This window comes from Somniosus microcephalus, chromosome 4 (genome assembly GCF_052327205.1).
Source record: "Somniosus microcephalus isolate GS21.2 chromosome 4, FLI_Smic_1.0, whole genome shotgun sequence".
Taxonomy (NCBI): domain Eukaryota; kingdom Metazoa; phylum Chordata; class Chondrichthyes; order Squaliformes; family Somniosidae; genus Somniosus; species Somniosus microcephalus.
The window spans coordinates 149,880,487-149,906,014 of record NC_140990.1 but is presented as its reverse complement, the minus strand read 5'-3'; the positions used below and the strand labels follow the sequence as shown (position 1 = coordinate 149,906,014).

The window sequence follows — 25,528 nt, the reverse complement described above, 5'->3', positions numbered from 1 at the left end:
AGGACATTAGTGAACCAGTTGGGTTTTACAACAATCTGGCAGCTTTTAGGTCACATTTTTCTGGTGCCGACCCCACAAATTCCCAGATTCATTGAGCTTAATTTCACAACCTGTCTTTGTGTTTTTGTGGGTTCTCTCTCACCCTCCCTTTTTCCTGTTTTAACTTCATTTTGAAGGGTGTTAGAAGGGGAGGATTTGCAGACAGGAAGCTCAAAACAAACATCATTTCAAGATCTGACAGAGTCACTCAATTCATTAGGAGCTTTGAAAATGGAAGCAGAAAGCACCGTTCAGAGCAGGGAGAAACTGTACACGTGTTCTGTATGCGGACGAGGCTTCAGCCAATCCTCTGGCCTGTCGAGACACAGACGCAGTCACACCGGGGAGAGGCCGTTCAACTGCTCTGAGTGTAGGAAGCGATTCACTTGGTCATATGACCTGCTGACACACCAGCAAGTTCACACTGGGAAGAGGCCGTTCACCTGCTCCGAGTATGGGAAGGGATTTACGTGTTCATCCCGCCTGCTGACACACCAGCGAGTTCACACAGGGGAGAGGCCATTCACCTGCTCTGAGTGTGGGAAGGGATTCACTCGGTCATCTACCCTGCTGCAGCACTGGCGAGTTCACACTGACGAGAGACCTTTTAAATGCCTGGACTGCGGAAAGTGCTGTAAAATTTCCGGTAAACTGACACGCCATCAATGTGTTCACACTGAAGAGAGACGGTTCAGGTGCTCTCACTGCGGGACTGGGTTCAGGCGATCATCTCACCTCATTGTACACCAGCAAGTTCACACTGGGGAGAAGCCATTCACCTGCTCCGTGTGTGGGAAGGGATTCACTCAGTCCTCCCAACTGCTGACACACCAACGAGTTCACACTGGGGAGAGACCGTTCACCTGCTCTGAGTGTGGGAAGGGATTCACTCAGTCACCTAGCCTGCTGAAACACCAGCGAGTTCACAAATGACTGCAGATGTTGGATTCTGATGTTATTGCTACTGTTAATTACATCCTGGACTGAATCATGTTCATTCTGACAGTTGTGGTTTATTTCTGCTGATGTTAATAAACCCTGCAACTGGGCTGGAATTTAATATTCTGGATATATGTCAAATAAATCAGTTTGCTTTAAACACATTGTTGTGGATTTTTGTCATTCCCACCTGAGTGTTTAGCATCACCTGGCTGGAGCTCAGAAAGGACAACCTGGGGGGAGGATTGTATGGCGGGAACAGAACTACAGCCTGGACACAGTCCTTCAGGGCCACACTGAGAGGGGCAAACGGCACTTTGGTCTTTCTCATCTCTCTTCACTGACAGCAATGTCCCCGTGCAGGTTAATCTTGAGGCCTGTAAGGAATGTGTCCCAGCCACTCCCTTCCATGGGTCAGAGCTCCTAGACATGGAACAGAAGGCTCCTATACAACAGTGTTTAGAGTCAGGAAGAACAACGGTGAATGCTGGAAACGTGCTGTCAAATCAAAGATTGGTGTCAAACTGCGATCTGTTCCTGACTGAAAATGAAACGGCAGGGTTAAGTTTCCAGTCTAAAAATGACTGGTAATTATTCCATGAAGATTTAATGGCCCAACATTTGCGATCGGAGGTTTCCCGTGGGCAGATTCCTCCGACCTGTAAAATATCTACGAATTTACCTGGTGGCCTGGGAGAGATGACGGCTTGTGATTCTGGGTCTCTCCATGTGCGCGCGGGCAGAGGCCCACTTATCCCGGGGCGCATGTGGTTTGCAAGCACCCCTGGGATCACGTGGGCCGGCCCAACCAATAAAAGAAGGGAATCCCCATTCATACTATGGGAGTTCCGTACGTACAGAATCCCCATCAGTAGGAATGGGGATCACTTAAAATATACATAAACACAGGAAATGAATTTTTATTTAATTACATATTTAACATTAATTAAAATGCCATTTAATTAAATATTAAATATTTTAACCAAAAATTATATGTTTTAACGGGGCTACAAATAAACTTACCTTATTAGACAGGGTTTTTAATGTATAAATAAGTGATAACATTTAATTTTTCTTTTTTTAAGTCTTATGCTGGTAAAAGCAGGCCTTACTCCTTCTTTCACCAGGCGTAAGAATTTCACAGGCATTCAGCGGGTGAAGTTGGGCAAATAGTGAAACTCTCCACCCACAGAGTCCCAACTCACGGGAATGTGGAGGCTCTGTCGAGAAGATTCTTGACAGATCGCAAGTTCCAGATTTTAGTGCGTTCTGAGCCTGCCTAAACCCAGGACTGGCGCAGTCCCTACAGGTGCGTGTGCAACTCGTGGTCGCAAAATATGTGTTTGTGTGATAGTCCTGAGTCTACTATTTTAAGACAGATGTTCGCTCATTTAAAATAAACCCATTTAAAATATCAGGGCCTGATAATCTGCATCCCAGAGAACTAAAAGTGGTAGCCATGGAAATAGTGGATGCATTGGTTGTCATCTTCCAAAATTCCATAGATTATGGAACAGTTCCTGCAGATTGGAGGGTGGCAAACGTAACCCCAATATTTAAAAAAGGAGGGAGAGAGAAAACAGGGAACTACAGACCGGTTAGCCTAACATCAGTAGTAGGGAAAATGCTAGAGTCTATTATGAAGGACACTTAGAAAATATCAAAGGGATTAGACAAAGTCAACATGGATTTATGAAAGGGAAATCGTGTTTGACAAACCTACTGGAGTTTTTTGAGAATGTGACTGGTAGAATAGATAAGGGAGAAACAGTGGATGTGGTGTATTTGGATTTTCAGAAGACCTTTGATAAAGTCCCACATAAGAAATTAGTGTGCAAAATTAAACCACATGCGATTGGGGGTAATATACTGGCATGGATTGAAAATTGGTTAACAGGCAGGAAACAGAGAGTAGGAATAAATGGGTCTTTTTCAGGGTGGCAGGCGGTGACCAGTGGGGTACTGCAGAGTTCAGTGCTTGGGCCCCAGCTATTCACAATATATATCAATGATTTGGATGAGGGAACCAAATGTAATCTTTCCAAGTTTGCTGATGACACGAAACTAGGTGGGATTGTGAGTTGTGAGGAGGATGCAAAGAGGCTTCATGGTGATTTAGACAAGTTGAGTGAGTGGGCAAATACTTGGCAGATGCAGTATAACGTGGATAAATGTGAAGTTATCCACTTCAGTAGGAAAAACAGCAAGGCGGGGTATTATTTAAATGGTGATAGATTGGGAAATGTTGATTTACAGAGGGACCTGGATGTCCTTGTACACCAGTCACTGAAAGCAAACATGCAGGTGCAGCAAGCAGTTAAGAAGGCAAATGGTCTGTTGGCCTTTGTTGCAAGAGGATTTGAGTACAGGAGCAAGGATGTCTTACTACAGTTATACAGGGCCTTGGAGAGACCACACCTGGAGTACAGTGTGCAGTTTTGGTCTCCTTACCTAAGAAAGGATATACTTGCCATAGAGGGAGTGCAGCGAAGGTTCACCAGACTGAGTCCTGGGATGGCAGGACTGTCATATGAGGAGAGATTGGGTCGACTAGGCCTGTATTCACTAGCGTTTAGAAGAATGAGAGGGGATCTCATTGAAACGTATAACATTCTGACAGGGCTAGACAGACTGGATGCAGGGAGGATGCTTCCCCTTGCTGGGGGGTCTAGAACGAGGGGTCACAGTCTCAGGATACGGGGTAGAACATTTGCGACTGAGATGAGGAGAAATTTCTTCATTCAGAGGGTGGTGAACCTGTGGAATTCTCTGCCACAGAAGGCTGTGGAGGCCAATCACTGAACATATATAAGGAGATAGATAGATTTTGAGACACAAATAGGCATCAAGGGGTATGGGGAGAGAGCGGGAATATGGTATTGAGATAGAGGATCAGCCATGATTATTTTGTATGGCGGAGCAGGCTCGAAGGGCCGAATGGCCTATTCCAGCTCCTATTTTTCTAAGTTTCTACTTTTTTTTCTATGTTTATATTACAGTAGACCCTGTCTCTGTTTATATTTCACGAGTCCCTGTCTCTGTTTCTATTACACTGCCCTGTCTCTGTTTATATTACACTAGACCCTGTCTCTGTTTATATTACACTAGACCCTGTCTCTGTTTATATTACACTAGACCCTATCTCTGTTTATATTATACTCGACCCTGTCTCTGTTTATATTACACTAGACCCTGTCTCTGTTTATATTGCACTAGACCCTGTCTCTGTTTATATTACACTAGACCCTGTCTCTGTTTATATTACACTGGACCCTATCTCTGTTTATATTATACTCGACCCTGTCTCTGTTTATATTACACTAGACCCTGTCTCTGTTTATATTACACTAGACCCTGTCTCTGTTTATATTACACTGGACCCTATCTCTGTTTATATTACACTAGACCCTGTCTCTGTTTATATTACACTAGTCCCTGTCTCTGTTTATATTACACTGGACCCTATCTCTGTTTATATTACACTAGACCCTGTCTCTGTTTATATTATACTCGACCCTGTCTCTGTTTATATTACACTAGACCCTGTCTCTGTTTATATTGCACTAGACCCTATCTCTGTTTATAGTACACTAGACCCTGTCTCTGTATATATTACACTAGACCCTGTCTCCGTTTATATTACACTAGACCCTATCTCTGTTTCTATTACACTAGACCCTATCTCGGTTTATATTACACTAGACCCTGTATCTGTTTATATTACACTAGACCCTGTCTCTGTTTATATTACACTGGACCCTATCTCTGTTTATATTACACTAGACCCTGTCTCTGTTTATATTATACTCGACCCTGTCTCTGTTTATATTACACTAGACCCTGTCTCTGTTTATATTACACTAGACCCTATCTCTGTTTATAGTACACTAGACCCTGTCTCTGTATATATTACACTAGACCCTGTCTCCGTTTATATTACACTAGACCCTATCTCTGTTTCTATTACACTAGACCCTATCTCGGTTTATGTTACACTAGACCCTGTATCTGTTTATATTACACTAGACCCTGTCTCTGTTTATATTACACTAGACCCTGTCTCTGTTTATATTACACTAGACCCTGTCTACATAGAACATAAGAACATAAGAAATAGGAGCAGGAGTAGGCCAATCGGCCCCTCGAGCCTGCTCCGCCATTCAATAAGATCATGGCTGATCTGATCCTAACCGCCAATCTACTATCACAGAACCATCTCCTGAATCTAACAGAATTAGACACACGAAATAGGAGCAGGATCAGACTACACGGCCCCTGGGCCTGCTCTGCTACCCAAAGGGCCATGACCGATCCGCACCTAGACTCATGTCCAAATTCCTGCCCGCTCCCCATAACCCTTAATTCCCTTTACTTCTAGGAAACTGTCTATTTCTGTTTTAAATTTATGTAATGCTGTAGCTCCTACAGCTTTTTGGGGCAGCATATTCCATGGACCTACCACCCTCTGAGTGGAGTAGCTCCTCCTCATCTCAGTTTTGAAAGAGCAGCCCCTTATTCTAAGACTATGCCATCTAGTTCTAATTTCACCCATCATCGGGAACATCCTCCCTGCATCCACCCGATCCAACCCCTTCACAATCTTATATGTTTCAATAAGATCGCCTCTCATTCTTCTGAACTCCAATGAGTAGCGTCCCAATCTACTCAACATCTCCTCATATGTCCATCCCCTCATCCCCGGGATTAACCGAGTGAACCTTCTTTGTACTGACTCGAGAGCAAGTATGTATTGTCTTAAGTATGGACACCAAAACTGTATGCAGTATTCCAGGTGCGGTCTCACCAATACCTTGTACAACTGAAGCAATACCTCCCTATTTTTATATTCTATCCCCCTAGCAATGAAAGCCAACATTCCATTGGCCTTCTTAATCACTTGCTGCACCTGCATACTAACCTTTTGAGTTTTGTGCACCAGGACCCCCAGATCCCTTTGTACTTCAGTACTTTCCAGTTTCTTGCCATTAAGATAATAACTTGCTCACGATTTTTCCTGCCAAAGTGCATAACCTCACACTTTCCAGTATTGTATTCCATCTGCCAAATCTCTGCCCACTTACTTAGCCTGTCTATGTCACTTTGCAGGTTTTTTATGTCCTCCTCACTCACTACTTTCCCTCCCATCTTAGTATCATCTGCAAACTTTGATATGTTACACTCGGTCCCCTCCTCCAAATCGTTAATATAGATTGTAAAGAGTTGGGGACCCAGCACTGACCCCAGCGGAACACCACTAGTTACTGATTGCCAGTCTGAGAATGAACCATTTATCCCAACTCTGTGCCTTCTGTTAGATAGCCAATCCTCTATCCATGCCAGAATATTACCCCCAATCCCGTGATTTTTTATCTTAAGCAATAATCTTTTGTGTGGCACCTTGTCAAATGCCTTTTGGAAGTCTCAATACACTACATCCACTGGTTCCCCTTTATCCACCCTATATATTACTTCCTCAAAGAACTCCAGCAAATTTGTCAAACATGACTTCCCCTTCATAAAACCATGCTGACTTTGTCTTATTAAATTATGATTATCCAAATGTCCTGTTACTGTCTCCTTAATAATGGACTCCAATATTTTACCTACCACAGATGTTAGGCTAACCGGTCTATAGTTTCCAGCCTTCTGTCTACTGCCCTTTTTAAATAAGGGCATTACATTAGCAGTTTTCCAGTCTGCCGGGACCTTTGCTGAGTCCAGGGAGCTTTGGAAAATTATTACCAATGCATCCACAATCCCAACTGTCACTTCCCTCAAGACCCTAGGATGTAAACCATCAGGTCCAGGTGATTTATCCACCTTGAGTCCCATTATTTTACCGAGTACCACTTCCTTAGTGATTTTGATCGTGTTAAGCTCCTCCCCCCCTATAGCCCCCTGTTTGTCCAGTGTTGGGATATTCTTAGTGTCTTCTACTGTAATGACTGATTCAAAATATTCATTCAGTGTTTTTGCCATCTCCATATTTCCCACCATTAATTTCCCAGTCTCATCCTCTAAGGGACCAACATTTACTTTAGCCACCCTTTTTCTTTTTATATAACTATAAAAACTCTTACTATCTGTTTTTATATTTTTTGCTAATTTACTTTCATAATCTAACTTCCCTTTCTTAATCAATCTTTTTGTTATTTTTTGCTGTCTTTTAAAGTTTTCCCAATCCTCTATCCTCCCTCTAGATTTGGCTACCTTATATGCCCTTGTTTTTAGTCGAATACTATCCTTAATTTCTTTACTTAGCCACGGATGGCTGTCTTTTCTTTTACACCCTTTTCTTCTCAGTGGAATATATATTTTTTGGAAGTTGTAAAATAACTCCTTAAATGTACACCACTGATCATGTATTGCCTTACCCTTTAATCTATTTTCCCAATCCACTCTACTCAATTCCGCTCTCATACCTTCATAGTCTCCTTTATTCAAGCTTAGCACGCTTGTTTGAGATCCAACCTTCTCACCCTCTAATTGAATATGGAATTCAACCATGTTATGGTCACTCATTCCAAGGGGATCCTTTACTAGGACATTTTTAATTAATCCTGTCTCGTTACACAGGACCAGATCTAAGGTTGCTTGCCACCTGGTCGGTTCAGTTACATACTGCTCAAGAAACCCATCCCTAATACACTCAATGAACTCATCCTCAAGGCAGCCCTGCCCAATTTGATTTGTCCAATTAATATGATAGTTAAAATCCCCCATAATTATAGATGCTCCCTTATTACAAGCCTCAACTATTTCCTGATTGATACTCCGTCCAACAGATTTGCAACTGTTCAGAGGCCTATAGACTATGCCCACTGGTGTTTTTTTCCCCTTATTATTCCTTACCTCCACCCAAACTGTTTCATTATCCTGATCTTTTGACCCAATATCATTTCTCCGTATTATAGTGATTCCTTCCTTTATTAACATAGCCACCCCACCTCCCCTTCCTTTCTGCCTGTCCTTCCTGATCGTTAAATAACCTGGTATGTTTAATTCCCAGGCATTGTCACCCTGCAGCCATGTTTCTGTAATGGCCACAAGATCATACCCATATGTAGTTATTTGTGCCATTAACTCGTCTATTTTGTTACGAATGCTACGTGCATTCAGATAGAGAACTTTCAAATATGTTTTGTGACACTTAGTTCCTGCTTTTTCCCTTTTTATTACTTTACCTTTTACTCCATACCTTCTGCCCCTTCCTGACACGCTCTGGTTTTTGATTTCCCCACTGCTACCTAAGTCTATGACCTTCTCTGTTGTCATTTTTATTATTTGCTCTCTAGGAACCTCCCCCCCACTAGTTAGTTTAAAGCCCTCTCTACAGCCCTAGTTATATGATCCGCCAGGACTCTAGTCCCAGCACTGGCCAAGTGAAGCCCGTCCCAACGGAACAGCTCCCTCCTGCCCAAGTACTGATGCCAGTGTCCCAGGAAGCAAAACCCATTTCTCCCACACCAGTCTTTGAGCCACGCATTTAACTCTCTAATTTTATTTGTCCTAGCCAAATTCGCTCGTGGCTCAGGTAATAATCCAGAGATTATTACCCTTGAGGTTCTGTTTTTTAATTTGACCCCTAGCTGCTCATACTCCTTTAACAGAACCGGCTTCCTAGTCCTATCTACATCGTTTGTACCAACATGGACCACGACAACTGGATCCACCCTGTCCCACTTCAAGTTTCTTTCCAGCCCAGAAGGGATGTCCTTAACCCTGGCACTGGGTAGGCAACACAGCCTTCGGGACTCTCGCTCTCGGCTGCAGAGAACTCTATCTATCCCCCTAATAATACTATCCCCTACCACTACAACATTTCTATTTACTCCCCCCTCTTGAATGGCCCCCCGTTCCACGGTGCTGTGGCCAGGTTGCTCATCGTCCCTGCAGTCCCTGCTCCTGTCCCCACAGGGAGTAAGAACCTCGAACCTGTTGGTCAAGGGCAAGCGCTGCGGCTCCTGCAGCTCTACCTCCTGGATCCCCATACCTGCCTCACTCGTAGTCACACCGTCCTGTCCCTGACCATGGGCTACATCTGAATTACTTAACTTCATAGGTGTGATCACCTCCTGATACACAGGGTCCAGGTACTTCTCCCCCTCCCTGATGGGTCACAGTGTCTGAAGCTCAGACTCCAGCTCATCAACACGGAGCTGGAGTTCCTGTAGCAGCAGACACTTGTCACAGATGTTATCACCGTGCGCCTCAATGGGGTTCACCGGCTCCCACATCTCGCAACAGTAACACATCACCTGCTCCATTCTATGTAATTAATTAAATTTTTTATTGTTAGTTATGGACACCCTCTGCACGATTTTAGATGCTAGTATCCCCTTTAATTAATTCAATTTAAATTAAATCAATCCCTCTGGTTTACAAACTGTCCCTGGTATGCCACAGCAACCTTAAAAACTATAAACCACAGACTTAAAGTTTTAAAACGAGAGAAATACTCCAACCAATCACCTACCTGTTTTGTGGTGACGTCACACCTCGAATACTTTTTACCTCTCTCCTTGCCTGAGATTGGAGATTGGTACGCCTACCTTAGCCTCTGGGGCCTCTTGTAGTCGCTCTGCCGCGCTGCTCCACCTCCACCTGCTGCCGATGTCGCACTGAGGCCTACCTGAGCCTCTGGGGCCTCTTGTAGTCGCTCTGCCGCGCTGCTCCGCCTCCACCCGCTGCCGATGCCGCACTGAGGCCTACCTGAGCCGCTGGGGCCTCTTGTAGTCGCTCTGCTGTGCTGCTCCGCCTGCACCCACTGCCGATGCGGCACTGAGGCCTACCTGAGCCTCTGGGGCCTCTTGTAGTCGCTCTGCCGCGCTGCTCCGCCTCCACCCGCTGCCGATGCCGCACTGAGGCCTACCTGAGCCTCTGGGGCCTCTTGTAGTCACTCTGCCGCGCTGCTCCGCCTCCACCCACTGCCGATGCCGCACTGAGGCCTACCTGAGGCTCTGGGGCCTCTTGTAGTCGCTCTGCCGCGCTGCTCCGCCTCCAGCCGCTACCGATGCTGCACTGAGGTCTACCTGAGCCTCTGGGGCCTCTTGTAGTCACTCTGCCGCGCTGCTCCGCCTCCACCCGCTGCCGATGCCGCACTGAGGCCTACCTGAGCCTCTGGGGCCTCTTGTAGTCACTCTGCCGCGCTGCTCCGCCTCCACCCGCTGCCGATGCCGCACTCTGTTTATATTACACAAGACCCTGTCTCTGTTTATATTGCACAATACCCTGTCTCTGTTTATATTACACTAGACCCTGTCTCTGTTTATATTACACTCGACCCTGTCTCTGTTTATATTACACTAGACCCTGTCTCTGTTTATATTACACTAGACCCTGTCTCTGTTTATATTACACTAGACCCTGTCTCTGTTTATATTACACTAGACCCTGTCTCTGTTTATATTACACTAGACCCTGTCTCTGTTTATATTACACTAGACCCTGTCTCTGATTATATTACACAAGACCCTGTCTCTGTTTATATTACACTAGACCCTGTCTCTGTTTATATTACGCTAGACCCTGTCTCTGTTTACATTACACTAGACCCTGTCTCTGTTTATATTACACCAGACCCTGTCTCTGTTTATATTACACTAGACCCTGTCTCTGTTTATATTACATGAGACCCTGTCTCTCTTTATATTACACTAGACGCACAGTATAAAGCCCCACAGCCTCCCCTGGCTGCAGGGTCTGAACAACGGACTGGAGAAGGGGAATAAAGACCCACAGCCTCCCCTGGCTGCAGGGTCTGAACAAGGGTCTGGAGAAGGGGAATAAAACCCCACAGCCTCCCCTGGCCCCAGGGCCCTGAACAAGGGGCTGGAGAAGGGGAATAAAACCCCACAGCCTCCCCTGGCCCCAGGGCCCTGAACAAGGGGCTGGAGAAGGGGAATAAAACCCCACAGCCTCCCCTGGCCCCAGGGCCCTGAACAAGGGGCTGGAGAAGGGGAATAAAGCCCACAGCCTCCCCTGGCCCCAGGGCCCTGAACAAGGGTCTGGAGAAGGGGAATAAAACCCCACAGCCTCCCCTGGCCCCAGGGCTCTGAACAAGGGACTGGAGAAGGGGAATAAAGTCCCACAGCCTCCCCTGGCCCCCAGGGTCTGAACACAGGACTGGAGAAGGGGAATAAAGCCCACAGCCTCCCCTGGCCCCAGGGTCTGAACACAGGACTGGAGAAGGGGAATAAAGTCCCACAGCCTCCCCTGGCCCCAGGGCCCTGAACAAGGGACTGGAGAAGGGGAATAAAGTCCCACAGCCTCCCCTGGCCCCAGGGCCCTGAACAAGGGACTGGAGAAGGGGAATAAAGCCCACAGCCTCCCCTGGCCCCAGGGCCCTGAACAAGGGTCTGGAGAAGGGGAATAAAGTCCCACAGCCTCCCCTGGCCCCCAGGGTCTGAACACGGGACTGGAGAAGGGGAATAAAGTCCCACAGCCTCCCCTGGCCCCAGGGCCCTGAACAAGGGACTGGAGAAGGGAAACAAAGCCCCACAGCCCTGTGTGTGTGTGTGTGTGTGTGTGTGTGTGTGTGCGTGCCGAGCATGCGCGGTGCAGATCGAGCGTGAGTGTGCGGAGCCATGTGACGCATGCGCTGTGTCAGCGGCGGGAGGAGCGCGGGGGCTTGTGGGTATTTCAACCAACCTGGGCAGCAGTGGGGGCTGAATATCAGCTTCACTGCGCCTGGGCTGGGAAAGGGCGACAGCTTTCTCCCTCTTACCCCTTTCTCCACTCCGTTTACAGGGTGTTAGAAGTGGAGCGTTTACAGACAGGAAGCTCAAGCCAAACATCAGGTCAAGATCTGACAGAGTCGCTAGGTTCATAGAATCATAGAATGGTTACAGCACAGAAGGAGGCCGTTCAGCCCGTTGAGCCTGTTCCGGCTCTCTGCAAGAACACTTCAGCTAGTCCCACCCCCCCCACCATTTCCCCGGATCCCTCCAAATATTTTTATTTCAGATACTTATCCAACTCCCTTTTGAAAGCCATGATCAAGTCTGCCTCCAGCACCCTTTCAGGCAGTGCATTCCAGATCGTAACCACTCGCTGCGTAAAAAAGCTTTTTCTCATGTTGCCTTTGGTTCTTTTGCCAATTACATTAAATCTGTGTCCTCTGGTTCTCGACCCTTCTGTCAATGGGAACAGTTTACATAAGAACATGAGAAATACGAGCAGGAGTAGGCCATTTGGATCCTCGAGCCTGCTCCCCCATTCAGAAGATGGCTGATCTTCTACCTCATCTCCACTTTCCTGCACTATCTCCATATCCCTTGATTCCCTTAATATCCAAAAATCTATAAATCTCTGTCTTGAATATGCTCAACGATTGAGCCTCCACAGCCCCCTGGGGTAGGGAACTCCAAAGATTCACCACCCTCTGAGTGAAGAAATTTCTCCTCATCTCAGTCCTAAATGGCCGACCTCTTATTCTGAGACTTTGACCCCTGGTTCTAGACTCCCCAGCCAGGGAAAACATCCTCCCTGCATTTACCCTGTCAAGCCCTGTAAAAAATTTGTTTCAATCTATCTACTCTGTCCAGACCCCTCATGATTTTGAACCCCTCTATCTAATCTCCTCTCAATCGTCTTTGCTCCAAGGAGAACAATCCGAGTTTCTCCAGTCTATCCACGTAACTGAAGTCTCTCATCCCTTTCTCAACCTGCTCTGCCTCCTTCAATGATTTGTGCACATATACCCCTAGGTCTCTCTGTTCATGCACCCCCTTTAGGATTGTACCCTTTATTTTATATTTCCTCTCCTCAGTCTTTCTACCAAAATGTATCACTTTGCGCTTTTCTGTGTTAAATTTAATCTGCCACGTGTCCGCCCATTCCACCAGCCTGTCTATGTCCTCTTGAAGTCTATCGCTATCCTCCTCACTGTTCACTATACTTCCAAGTTTTGTGTCATCTGCAAATTTTGAAATAGTGCCCTGTAGACTCAAGCCCAAGTCATTAATATATATCAGGAAAAGCAGAGTTCCACGTACTGAGCCCTGGGGAACACCACTGCGTACCTTCCTCCAGTCCGTTAAAGTGAGGCCCTGTCTGCTCTCTCAGGTGGATGTAAAAGATCCCAAGGCACTATTTCATAGAGTCATAGAGTTATACAGAACAGAAAGAGGCCCTTCGGCCCATCGTGTCCATGCCGGCATTCAAGCCCTGTCTATTCTAATCCCCGGCGCATGTGGCAAGGCATCCAGGCCATCACTGACTACAAGGGCAAAAACACCAGTCCCCCGGTCAGCGACGCCTCCCTTCCGGAGGAGCTTAACAACTTCTACGCTTGCTTCGACAGGGACAACAAGGAGCCGGCTACCAAAGCCTTGCCACCCCCGGAAGACCAGGTGCTCACTCTGTCGACCTCCGACGTAAGGGGCGCTTTACGCAGAGTGAACACACGAAAGGCTACTGGACCGGATAGCATCCCTGGATGGGTACTCAAGGAATGTGCTGATCAGCTGGCTGATGTCTTCACCGCCATCTTCAACCTGTCATTGGCCCAGGCAGTAGTCTCTACATGCTTCAAGACTGCCACCATTATTCCTGTGCCTAAACAAACGGCTGTGACTTGTCTGAACGACTATCGACCTGTCGCACTCACACCCATCATAATGAAGTGTTTCGAGAGACTGGTCTTAGCCCACATCAAAGCCAGTGTTCCTGCCTCCCTTGACCAACACCAGTTTGCCTATTGGGCAAACAGATCAACGGAGGATGCAATCACTACTGCTCTACACTCGGCACTGAATCACCTAGATGGTAAGGAGACCTACATCAGAATGTTGTTTATAGACTACAGCTCAGCATTCAACACTATCGTCCCCAACAAGCTGGCCACCAAACTCCAAACTCTTGGCCTGAACACTTCCCTCTGCAACTGGACCCTGGACTTCCTAACAAACAGACCCCAGTCTGTCAAATTAGGCAACCACACCTCCCCCCCCCTGACCCTGAACACGGGGGCCCCACAAGGATGTGTGCTGAGCCCCCTCCTCTACTCCCTCTTCACCCACGACTGTGTGGCTGCTAATGGTTCCAACACCATCATCAAGTTTGCAGATGACACCACGGTAGTAGGCCAGATCACCAACAACGATGAGTCAGCCTACAGGGAGGAGGTCCAGCATCTCGTGAAGTGGTGCGCCGACAACAACCTGGCCCTTAACACCAAGAAAACAAAGGAAATAATCGTGGACTTCAGGAAGTCCAAAGGCGGAAGTCACACCCCCATCCACATCAATGGGGCGGAGGTGGAAAGGGTGGCCAGCTTTAAGTTCCTTGGAGTCCACATCACGGAAGACCTCTCCTGGTCCCTCAACACCTCCTCTCTGGTGAAGAAGGCCCAGCAGCGCCTATATTTCTTGAGGAGGCTGAAGGGATGTAATCTGTCACCCCTGATCCTCTCTAACTTCTACCGCTGCACTATAGAGAGCATCCTGACAAACTGTATCACGGTATGGTACGGCAGCTGTAGCTCCCATGACCGGAAAGCCCTGCAGCGGGTAGTCAAAACTGCCCAACGCATTACCGGCACCCGGCTACCGACCATAGAACATATATATCAGAAACGCTGCCTACGGAGGGCACGGTCCATCATCAAAGACCCTACCCACCCCAGCCACAGCCTGTTCGCCCTCCTACCATCTGGAAGACGCTACAGATGCATTCGCACCCGTACGACCAGATTTAGGAACAGCTTCTTTCCCAGGGCTGTCATCCTACTGAACTCCACAAATAAACACTAAAGCCTGCACATCTGCCGATGCACTTTATTATGGTCATATTTATGCTAATATATATGTACAAATGTATGTTGAAATGTTTAAGTGTCCTAATCCAAATTGTACACTCTCGGGAGCCGCAAGCCTACATTTCGTTGTACTGCACTTGTGCACTAACAATGACAATAAAAGTTGATTTGATTTGATTTGATTTGATTTTCTAGCACTTGGTCTGTAGCCTTGTATGCTATGTCATTTCAAGTGCTCATCTAAGTGCTTCTTGAATGTTGTGAGGGTTCCTGCCTCTACCACCCTTTCAGGCAGTGAGTTCCAGATTCCAACCACCCTCTGGGTGAAAAAGTTTTTGCTCAAATCCCCTCTAAACTGCCTGCCCTTTACCTTGAAACTATGCCCTGGTTATTGACCCCACTACTAAGGGGAAAAGTTCCTTTCTATCTACCCTATCTATTCCCCTCATAATTTTGTACACCTCAATCAGGTCCCCCCTCAGCCTTCTCTGCTCCATGGAAAACAACCCCAGCCTGTCCAGTCTCTCTTCATAGCTGAAGTGCTCCAGCCCAGGTAACATCCTGGTGAATCTCCTCTGCACCCTCTCCAATGCAATCACATCCTTCCTATAATGTGGCGACCAGCCCTGCACACAGTATTCCAGCTGTGGCCTAAACAGTGTTTTGTACAGCTCCATCATAACCTCCCTGCTCTTATATTCTATGCCTAGGCTAATGAAGGCAATTATCCCATATGCCTTTTTAACCACCTAATCAACCTGTCCTGCTGCCTTCAGGGATCTATGTACATGCACACCAAGGTCCCTCTGATCCTGTCCTTCCTAGGATCCTACCATTCATTGTGTATTCCCTTGCCTTGTTTGTCCTCCCAAAATGCATCACCTCACACTTTTCAGGGTTAAATTCCATTTGTCACTGTTCTGCCCATCTAACCATCCTGTCTATATCGTCCTGTAGCCTGAGGCTTCCCTCCTCACTATTTACCACTCCACCAATTTTCGTGTCATCTGCGAACTTACTGATCATACCTCCTACATTCATATTTAAATCATTAATGTACACTACAAACAGCAAAGGACCCAGCACCGATCCCTGCAGTACACCACTGGACACAGGCTTCCAGTCACAAAAACAACCTTCGACCATCACCCACTGCCTCCTGCCAGTAAGCCAATTTTGAATCGAATGTGCCAAATTGCCCTGGTTCCCATGGGCTCTTATCTTCATGACCAGTCTCCCACGCGGGACTTTGTCAAAAGCCTTACTGAAGTCCATGTAGACTACATCAACTGCACTACCCTCATCCACACACCTAGTCAGCCGCTTGAAAAATTCAATCAAATTGGTTAGACATGATCTCCCCCTGACAAAGCCATGCTGACTATCCTTGAGTGATCCTTGCCTCTCCAAGTGGAGACTAATTCTGTCCCTCAGAATGTTTTCCAATAATTTCCCTTCCACTGATGTTATGCTCACTGGCCTGTAATTCCCTGGTTCATCCCTACTGCCCTTCTTGAATAATGGTACTACATTAGCTGACCTCCAGTCCTCTGGCACTTCCCCTGTGGCCAGAGAGGTTCTGAAAATTTGTGTCAGGCCCCCTAATCTCAGCTGCCTTTTGTCTCCACGGGCCCATTACCATCTCATCTGGCTTCTAACACATTTTATTGTCTCCTTTTCTTCTTATGTTCGATCGCAGCTTTGCCTTCGATCTTTTTATTTTCTTTCCAGTTTTGAAGAAGGGTTTCAACCCGAAACGTCAACTCAAATTTCTCTCCACAGATGTTGCCTGACCTGCTGAGTTTTTCCAGCATTCTCTGTTGTTATTTTGGATTTCCAGCATCTGCAGTATTTTGCTATCGTACCCCTGCAATCTCCTCCCTTGCTTCACACAGCAGCCTGGGGTACCTCTTGTCTGGGCCTGGGGAGTTATCCACTTTTAGGCCTGCTAAAACCGCTAGTACCTCCTCCCTCTCAATACTAATTTGTTCAAGTATATCACAATCCCCCTGCCTGATTCCTATGCCTACATCGTCCTTCTCCATAGTGAACACAGATGCAAAATATTCATTTAAAACCTCACCTACATCTTCCAGCTCTACACACAGATTGCCACTTTGGTCCCTAATGGGCACTACTCTTTCCCTGGTTATCCTCTTGCCCTCAATATACTTACAAAACACCTTGGGATTTTCCTTTATTTTGCCCACCAGTGCTTTTTCACACCCCCACTTCGCTCTCCTAATTTTTTTTTTAAGTACCCCCCTGCACTTTCTATACTCCTCTAGGGCTTACACTGTTTTTAGTCCTTTCTATCTGCCAAAAGCCTCCCTTTTTTTCCTAATCCATTCTTGTGTATCCTTTGACATCCAGGGTTCCCTGGGCTTGTTGGTCACACCCTTGACCTTTACAGGAACATGTTGGTGTTGTACTCTCTCTATTTCCTTTCTGAAAGACTCCCACTGCTCTGATGTGGATTTTCCTATAAGATCCACTTTTGCCAGATCCTGCCTTATCATATTAAAATCGGCCTTCCTCCAATTTAGAACCTTTATTTCCGGTCCATTTTTGTCCTTTTCCATGACTACCTTAAATCTCACCGAATTATGGTCACTGTCACCAAAATGCTCTCCTACTGACACTTCTACCTCTTGCCCCGCTACATTCCCTAGAATTAGATCCAGTACCCCTCTCGTGTAGGACTTTCTACATGCTGGCTCAAAAAGCTCTCCTGGCTGCACTTTAAGAATTCCGCATCCTCTAAGCCTTTCACACACTGACTATCCCAGTTAATATTGGGGAAGTTGAAATCCCCTACTATTATTACCCTATTATTTCTACACTTCTCTGAGATGAAGAGTAGGGGGGTTATCCCCCTTGTCCTGGCCAATATTTATCTCTCAATCAACATAACTAACACAGGTTATCTGGTCATTATCACATTGCTGTTTGTGGGAGCTTGCTGTGCATAAATTGGCTGCTGCGTTTCCCACATTACATCAGTGACTACACTCCAAAAGTACTTCATTGGCTGTGGTCATGAACGGCGCTATATAAATGCAAGTCTTTCTTTCTCGGCCAATTTTGCACCCATGCTGCCACTGCCCCTTTTATTCCATGGGCTCCAACTTTGCTTTGATTGCTCAGGACCTGAATATCAGCGGCCTTTGCACAGGGAAGCAGAGAGCAGCAATGGCAGGGCGGACAGAGCACCGGTGTTGGGTGTGTGCAGGCAGGTTGAGTGACCGCCTGCCCTGGCGAGACACGTGCTCCATCACCCCAGGACAATCCGGGAAAGAGTGTATCATCACCCCGGCCAACAATATCTTGATTTGACTTGTTAAGTTTTGTTTGATGTTTTCTTAAGTTACAGTTGATTTGTTAACCACCCAATCAAAGGAGAAACAACTGCCTCGAGCTGTCTCAGCAAGGAGAGAGGAGGAGAGGAGAGGATTGGTTTCTCCCTGTGACCATAAGGAAGAGGAGGAGCCAGAGAGCAGAGTGGAGACCACCATCATGGTTGCTGCTACTGAGGTGCCAAGAGAGAGAGAAGAGGAGAGACTGATGGAGTTTCAGAATCAGCGTAGAGGCCAAATCATCTTGGCGGCCATGAAGAGGCCAGAGTGGATGGAGCGGTGGTCTGGGGGCGATGCGGGGAGTTCTGCGGATGGAGAGGATTGTCGGCCGGAGTCTGCTGGATCTGCACGGGCTCTCCACTGGTACCACCGACCCATGTGTGACTTCCTGGAGACCCACTATTTGGATGGGTGAGTGGGGATGGTCGGGGGTCTTGGAGATCACATCACCAACTTGAAGAGACTGGGAACTCCCTGGGAATGGCATGGGAGAGAACCTGCTTGACGAACTCACTCTGGGAAAGAGCGATTAAAGTGTTTACTGGGATCAAGCTTATTGTGGTTATTACTCATGTTTGTATAATTGTGTGCGAGACCCCTGCCTAGTAGGGAATGATGGCTGAAATAACAACAGAAAATGCTGGAAATGCTCAGCAGGCCAGGCAGCATCCGTGGAGAGAGAAACAGAGTTAACATTTCAGTTCTGGGACCCTTCATCAGAACTGAAATGTTAACTCTGTCTCTCTCTCCACGGATGCTGCCTGGCCTACTGAGTATTTCCAGCATTTTCTGTTGTTATTTCAGATTTCCAGTATCCGCAGTATTTTGCTATTATATTAGGGAATGATGGCTTGTGACTTTGTACCAAGAGCTGAGACCTGGGCTCTGTAATGTCATTAATTGTAAATAAATTGTTCAATTTTAAATTTTAAAAGAGGGAGAGGAGCCCAGCGCGCAGGCAGAGCGCCGCCTGTGGGTGGAGCATGCGCAGTGTCACTGTGATCAAGGCCGGGTGAAAGCTGGAGGTGGTCAGATTCGGGAGACGAGTTTTTGCGCCGATTACGAATCAGCGGGCCGCAGGCAGGTTACACACAGGGGGGGTGGGCTTCATAAACACCTAGTCTGGGCCACAATCCCTGAATGAGAACCTACAGATTTCACGGTTTGCAGCTCCGGGGCTTTTTCCCGGGAACAGGCCCAGTTTAACGGTAGCCATCATGGTAAAGGACAATAGGGACAATGCCGCCATCTTGATTAGCACGGCCATCTTTGTACAGGAGGCAATAGTGGGCGGGGCTTCAGGGTCCCAGTGAGTGAACTGAACCCAGCCAGAATCAGCACCTTCAGGGGAGGAGAACCAGTGAGTGTAGAACTGAACCCAGCCAGAGTCAGCACCTTCAGGGAGGAGAGGGAGGGGAACCAGTGAGTGTAGAACTGAACCCAGCCTGAGTCAGCACCTTCAGGGGAGGAGAGGGAGGGGAACCAGTGAGTGTAGAACTGAACCCAGCCAGAGTCAGCACCTTCAGGGGAGGAGAGGGAGGGGAACCAGTGAGTGTAGAACTGAACCCAGCCAGAGTCAGCACCTTCGGGGGAGGAGATGAAGGTACCAGTGTGTGTAGAACTGAACCCAGCCAGAGTCAGCACCTTCAGAGGAGGAGAGGGAGGGGAACCAGTGAGTGTAGAACTGAACCCAGCCATAGTCAGCACCTTCAGGGGAGGAGAGGGAGGGGAACCAGTGAATGTAGAATTGAACCCAGCCAGAGTCAGCACCTTCAGGGGAGGCGAGGGAGGGGAACCAGTGAGTGAGGAACTGAACTCAGCCAGAGTCAGCACCTTCAGGGGAGGAGAGGAAGGGGAACCAGTGAGTGTAGAACTGAACCCAGCCAGAGTCAGCACCTTCGGGGGAAGAGGGAGGGGAACCAGTAAGTGTAGAATTGAACCCAGCCAGAGTCAGCACCTCCAGGGGAGGAGAGGGAGGGGAACCAGTGAATGTAGAACTGAACCCAGCCAGAGTCAGCACCTTCAGGGGAGGCGAGGGAGGGGAACCAGTGAGTGAGGAACTGAACTCAGCCAGAGTCAGCACCTTCGGGGGAGGAGAGGAAGGGGAACCAGTGAGTGTAGAACTGAACCCAGCCAGAGTCAGCACCTTCAGGGGAGGAGAGGGAGGGGAACCAGTGAGTGTAGAACTGAACCCAGCCAGAGATGGTGGTGAAAACTGGGAGTGAAGAATAAACTGTCTTGAGACGTGCGATGTGTTTGGATTTTAGCACAGGGAGGAGGGACGATGTGTGCGACGGGAATTTACAGCTTTGGAGGAACAAGAGAGGAAGGAATGTTCCGTAGAAACTGGAATTGTCTGTTCTGAATTTCTGTCCTGTACTTACAGTGATGAGTTTTGTAAACTCCTTTTACAGGGTATTAGAAGGGGACAATTTGCAGACAGGAAACTCGAACCAAACATCACGTCAAGATCTGACAGAGTCACTCGATTCATCAGGACCTGAATATCATCAGCCTTTGAATGAGGAAGGAGATATACTTGTCTGTTCTGTCTGTGAGAAAAGATTTCAAACATCAGTGTCACTGGAAAAGCACCGAGACACACACACCTGAGTGAGAGTGTTCCAGTGCACTTACTGTGGAAAGAGCTTTAACCAGTTATACAGCCTGAAAAAACATTGCACCATTCACAGCAGGTAGAAACCGTACACGTGTTCTGTGTTTGGACGAGGCATCAACTGATCGTCCAACCTGGAGAGACACAAGACTACCCGCACCACGGAGAAACCATGGAAATGTAGGGACTGAGGGAAGGAATTCAATTCCCCATCTGAGCTGGAAATGAATCATCGCACTCACACCGGGGAGAAGCCGTTCAGTACTCCGTGTGTGGGAAGAGATTCACTCAGTCATCCCACCTGCTGAGGCACCAATGAGTTCACACTGGGGAGAGCCCGTTCAGCTGCTCTGATTGTGGGAAGGGATTCACTCAGTCATCCCACCTGTTACAGCACCAGCGAGTTCGCACTGGGGAGAGACCATTCAGTTGCTCCGAGTGTGGGAAGGGATTCACTCAGTTATCCAGCCTGCTACAGCACCAGCAAGTTCACACTGGGGAGAGGCCATTCACTTGCTCTGAGTGTGGGAAGGGATTCATTTGGTCATCCGCTCTGCTGAAACACCAGCGAGTTCACACTGGGGAGAGGCCATTCACCTGCTCCGAGTGTGAGAAGGGATTCACTCAGTCATCTCAACTGCTGACACACCAGCGAATTCACACTGGGGAGAGGCCATTCAGCTGCACTGAGTGTGGGAAGGGATTCACTCGGTCATCTACCCTGCTGACACACCAGCAGGTTCACACCGGGGAACGGCCATTCATCTGCTCTGAATGTGGGAAGGGATTCACTCGGTCATCACACCTGCTGACACACCAGCGAGTTCACACTGGGGAGAGACTGTTCACCTGCACTGAGTGTGGGAAGGGAGTCATTCAGTCATCCATCCTGCTGAGACACCAGCAAGTTCACACAGGGGAGAGACCGTTCACCTGCTCCGTGTGTGGGAAGGGATTTATTCAGTCATTCAACCTGCTGACACACCAGAGAGTTCACAAGTGACTGCAGGGGTTGGATTCTGCTGTTATTGCTACTGTTACTCACATCCCGGACTGAATCGTGTTCATTCTGACAGTTGGGGTTTGTTTCTGCTGATGTTAATAACCCATGTAACTGGGCTGGAGTTTAATATTTTGATATGTCAAATAACACTGTGTCGATATTTGATGTCTCCAAGATAAGAGGAGACTAATTGATGTTGTGTTACTGACTGCTCCATTTTTGTGCCTTTTCTCCTTTCAAACTCGAGATTATTTCAGTTCTCGTACCTTCGATTACTGTCATGGGCAAGTCCCAGCTCCCCATACCTTCCAGAGTGCCTCTCCTAACCTTGGTATCTAAGGAAGGTCTCGGTAACACGCCCGGGATCACTAAACACAAAACCCAGTCTGTTAATCACTTTCAGCTACTGGACTTTGTGTGTTCCCACAGCATCTCTCTCACCTTCGATGTGTGAATAGAGCATCATGCCTGCAAACCTGCTTTCAATTTAAATTTGAATCCACTCAGCAAGTGTATTTAAAAATATACGTAGAAATAAACAGATTACATCATATAATTGGCAAAGGTTTAGAGTCAACAAGATGAACAAGTGAACACATCACGGCCCAATACCCCAGCTCTATATTCACAGGAGAAAGTCTGTTATCTAACTCCTCGAGTGGACAGAATAGAGAAAGATCCCAACTCTAAGAACATCTAGAATCTGTTGTAAATATCTTTCAAATCCTGACTGGTCCAATCTGTCGGTTTCCATTCAATTGAAGTAAATGGAAGATGAGAGGGGTGTTGGCATATGGAACTCGGTTAATTCAGCTTCTGAAAGGTGTTCATGTTTAGTTCATTCGATATCGGGGAAAATGTGGTTGGTATCATTAGAGAGATAGATTTCACTGAGCAACAGCTGGTGTTTGCAACCAACTGGCCTTGGATATTTTCATCACAGAATGTTTCGATCAGAAATATGATGTTGGGATAAGGAAAGTCTGGAGACTAGTGGTTTGTGCTGCCCCAGGAAGGCCACAGTGTTTTTACTGCTTCTAATGTTGTTGATGTGTGTTGAAGAAAATGCAGACTTGTGTCTCTGGACTGTGCAGTAGCCAGAGACGACCATATTAGGCAATGCCAGCTCCAGTTTGATAAGAGGTTGATGGCAAAGCAAGAGATCCAGCAGTTTTAAGAATTTATCTCCCGTTATCTGCAGACATCGAATGTCGCAGCGTGCTGACAAAATTGGACTTAAGACTTTAACCTATTGGGTTAAATTATTGGGATCGATTGTTATAGAATTGAATTGTTATAGAATGGAAAAGTAGTGAAGTTATGTTAAACTTGTATCGAACCTTGGTTAGACCACACTTGGAGCACTGCGTACAATTCTGGTCACCATATTATAAAAAGGATATAGAGGCATTGGAGAGGGTGCAGAGAAGATTTACAAGGATGATACCAGAAATGAGAGGGTATACCTGTCAGGAAAGGATGAACAGGCTGGGTCTTTTTTCTCTTGAAAAAAGAGGGCTGAGTGATGACCTAATAGAGGTCTTTAAAATTATGAAAGGTTTTGATAGAGTAGATACAGAGAGAGTGTTTCCACTTGTGGTGAAGAGCATAACTAGAGGCCATCAATATAAGATAGTCACCAAGAAATCAAATAGGGAATTCAGGAAAAACTTCTTTACCCAGAGAGTGGTGAGAACGTGGAACTCGCTACCACAGGGAGTGGTTGAAGTGAATAGTATAGATACATTTAAGGGGAGGCTAGACAAGCATATGAGGGAGAAGGTAATAGAGGGTTATGCTGATAGAGTTAGATGAAGAAAGACGGGAGGAGACTCGAGTGGAGCATAAACGCCGGCATGGACTGGTTGGGCTGAATGGTGTGTTTCTGTGCCGTATATCCTGTGTAATCCTATTTTCCAAAACACATTGCTCGAAGGGGAGGATAAATGGCTCGCATCCAAACACAATTGTTACTTTTGTCTTCTTTGTAAAATCACAAAGCCTGGTCATAATTTGTTGCTGAAATTAAAATTGATTATATGGACTAGAAATAATTGAATCAGGAAATGTATTTTATAATGATGTGCATTTTGAAATTGTACTTGGAACATCTCCTCCTTAAAGATCACCCATTGCTCCATTACAGTTTTTCCTGTCAGTCTTCGGTTCCATTTTACCCTGGCTAGATCCTTTCGCATACCATTGAAGTTAGCCCTATTCCAGTTTAGAAGTTCCACTCTAGATTGTTCCTTGCTCCTCTCCATTGCTAATCTAAATCTTATGATACGATGATCACTCGTACCCAAGTGTTCTCCCACAGACACTCGGTCGACCTGGCCCACCTCATTCCCCAGCACCAGATCCAGCAAAGCCTCCTTCCTAGTTGGGGCAAGAACATACTGGTCAAGGAAATTCTCCTGAACACATTTCAGAAATTCCCTCCCCCTCCTTTGCCTTTACCCTAGCATTATCCCAATCGATATTTGGGTAATTAAAGTCGCCCAATATCACCACTCTTTAGCTCTGGCATATCTCTGCGATTTCCCTGCAGATTTGCTCCTCTACCTCCCTCTCACTATTTGGAGGCCTATAGAATACCCCCAACAGCGTGATCATACCCTTTTTGCTCCTCAACTCTAACCAAATGGATTCTGTTCTTGTCCCCTCAAGAACATTCTCCCTTTGCAACACTACATCTTCCTTAATCAGCACTGCCACCCAACCTCCCTTTTTTCCTTCACTATGTTTTCTGAACACCTTGTACTCTTGAATTTTAAGTGCCCACTCCTCACCGTTTTTAAGCCACGTTGCCATTATTGCCACATCATATTGCCGCACTAATTGTGCTTGTAGCTCACCAACCTTATTCACACTTTGTGCGTTTACGTACATGCATTCTAGTCTTTCTTAGTCTGCTCCTATCTAATGGTAATACTTCCGCCTCTAGTACACAGTCAAAGTGTGTTTTTGCTGATCTTAATAACCCCTATACTTGACTGAAGATTAATATTCTGTATAAATATTGAATAAAGCAACTTTGTTTCAAAGACAGTGTATTGAATATTTGATTTCTCCATGATCAGAGGAGACCTATTGATGTTCTGTTACCGACTGTTCCATTTTTGGGCTTTTCTTACTCTTGATTATATCACGGTGGCGTAGTGGTTAGCACTGTTGCCTCACAGCTCCAGGGACCCGGGTTCGAATCTGGCCTCGGGTGACTGTCTGTGTGGAGTTTGCACATTCTCCCCGTGTTTGCGTGGGTTTTCTCCGGGTGCTCCGGTTTCCTCCCACAGTCCAAAGATGTGCGGGTTAGGTTGATTGGCTATGATAAATTGACCCTTAGTGTTAGGGGGATTAAATACGTGGGGTTACGGGGATAGAGTGGGATATGTGTTGGTGTAGGAGTTACGGGGTTCGGGTGGGATATGTGTCGGTGCAGGCTCGATGGGCCGAAATGGCCTCTATCTGCACTGTGGGGTTTCTGTGAACTCTGTCAACTTCTCACCTAGTTCACCTTCTACCACATCTAACCCCAAGCTGGTTCCGTTTGACTACATAGCTTGTGGGTGTCATAGACCGAACTACAGTTTCTCACTTTATACTCATCTGAAATTCCTTTCAACCAACCCTTGAAAGAACTCTCTTGCTTCAGATTTGAAATCAGTTATTGTGTGCATGGTTTAACGCTTCTTGGATGTGGTTAGTACAACTCCTCCACAGGTCCTGCATGTGACAGCCTTTGGAATGTTCTGATCTTTGTCATTGTCTTTGCTGATTGTGATGGTGTCCTTGATTTAATCTCCTGGAACTAA

General features: G+C 46.7%; 1 protein-coding gene across 1 annotated transcript; it reads left to right on the top strand.

Moving 5' to 3' along the window:
* Positions 1–270: 270 nt before the first annotated feature.
* On the top strand, positions 271–25,528 carry LOC147119912 (uncharacterized). The gene is made up of 4 exons (XM_085984179.1): positions 271–668; positions 735–960; positions 21,039–21,701; positions 25,421–25,528. The coding sequence occupies exons 1-4, from the start codon at positions 271–273 to the stop codon at positions 25,526–25,528; spliced, it is 1,395 nt and encodes a 464-aa protein (XP_085840305.1).

Coding starts and splice junctions, on each gene's coding strand:
- LOC147119912 (XM_085984179.1), top strand. CDS start 271: ATGGAAGCAGAAAGCACCGTTCAGAGCAGGGAGAAACTGTACACGTGT. Junction 669..734: donor AAATGCCTGGACTGCGGAAA/GTGCTGTAAAAT, acceptor GAGACGGTTCAG/GTGCTCTCACTGCGGGACTG. Junction 961..21,038: donor GCCTGCTGAAACACCAGCGA/GTTCACAAATGA, acceptor TGAGTTCACACT/GGGGAGAGCCCGTTCAGCTG.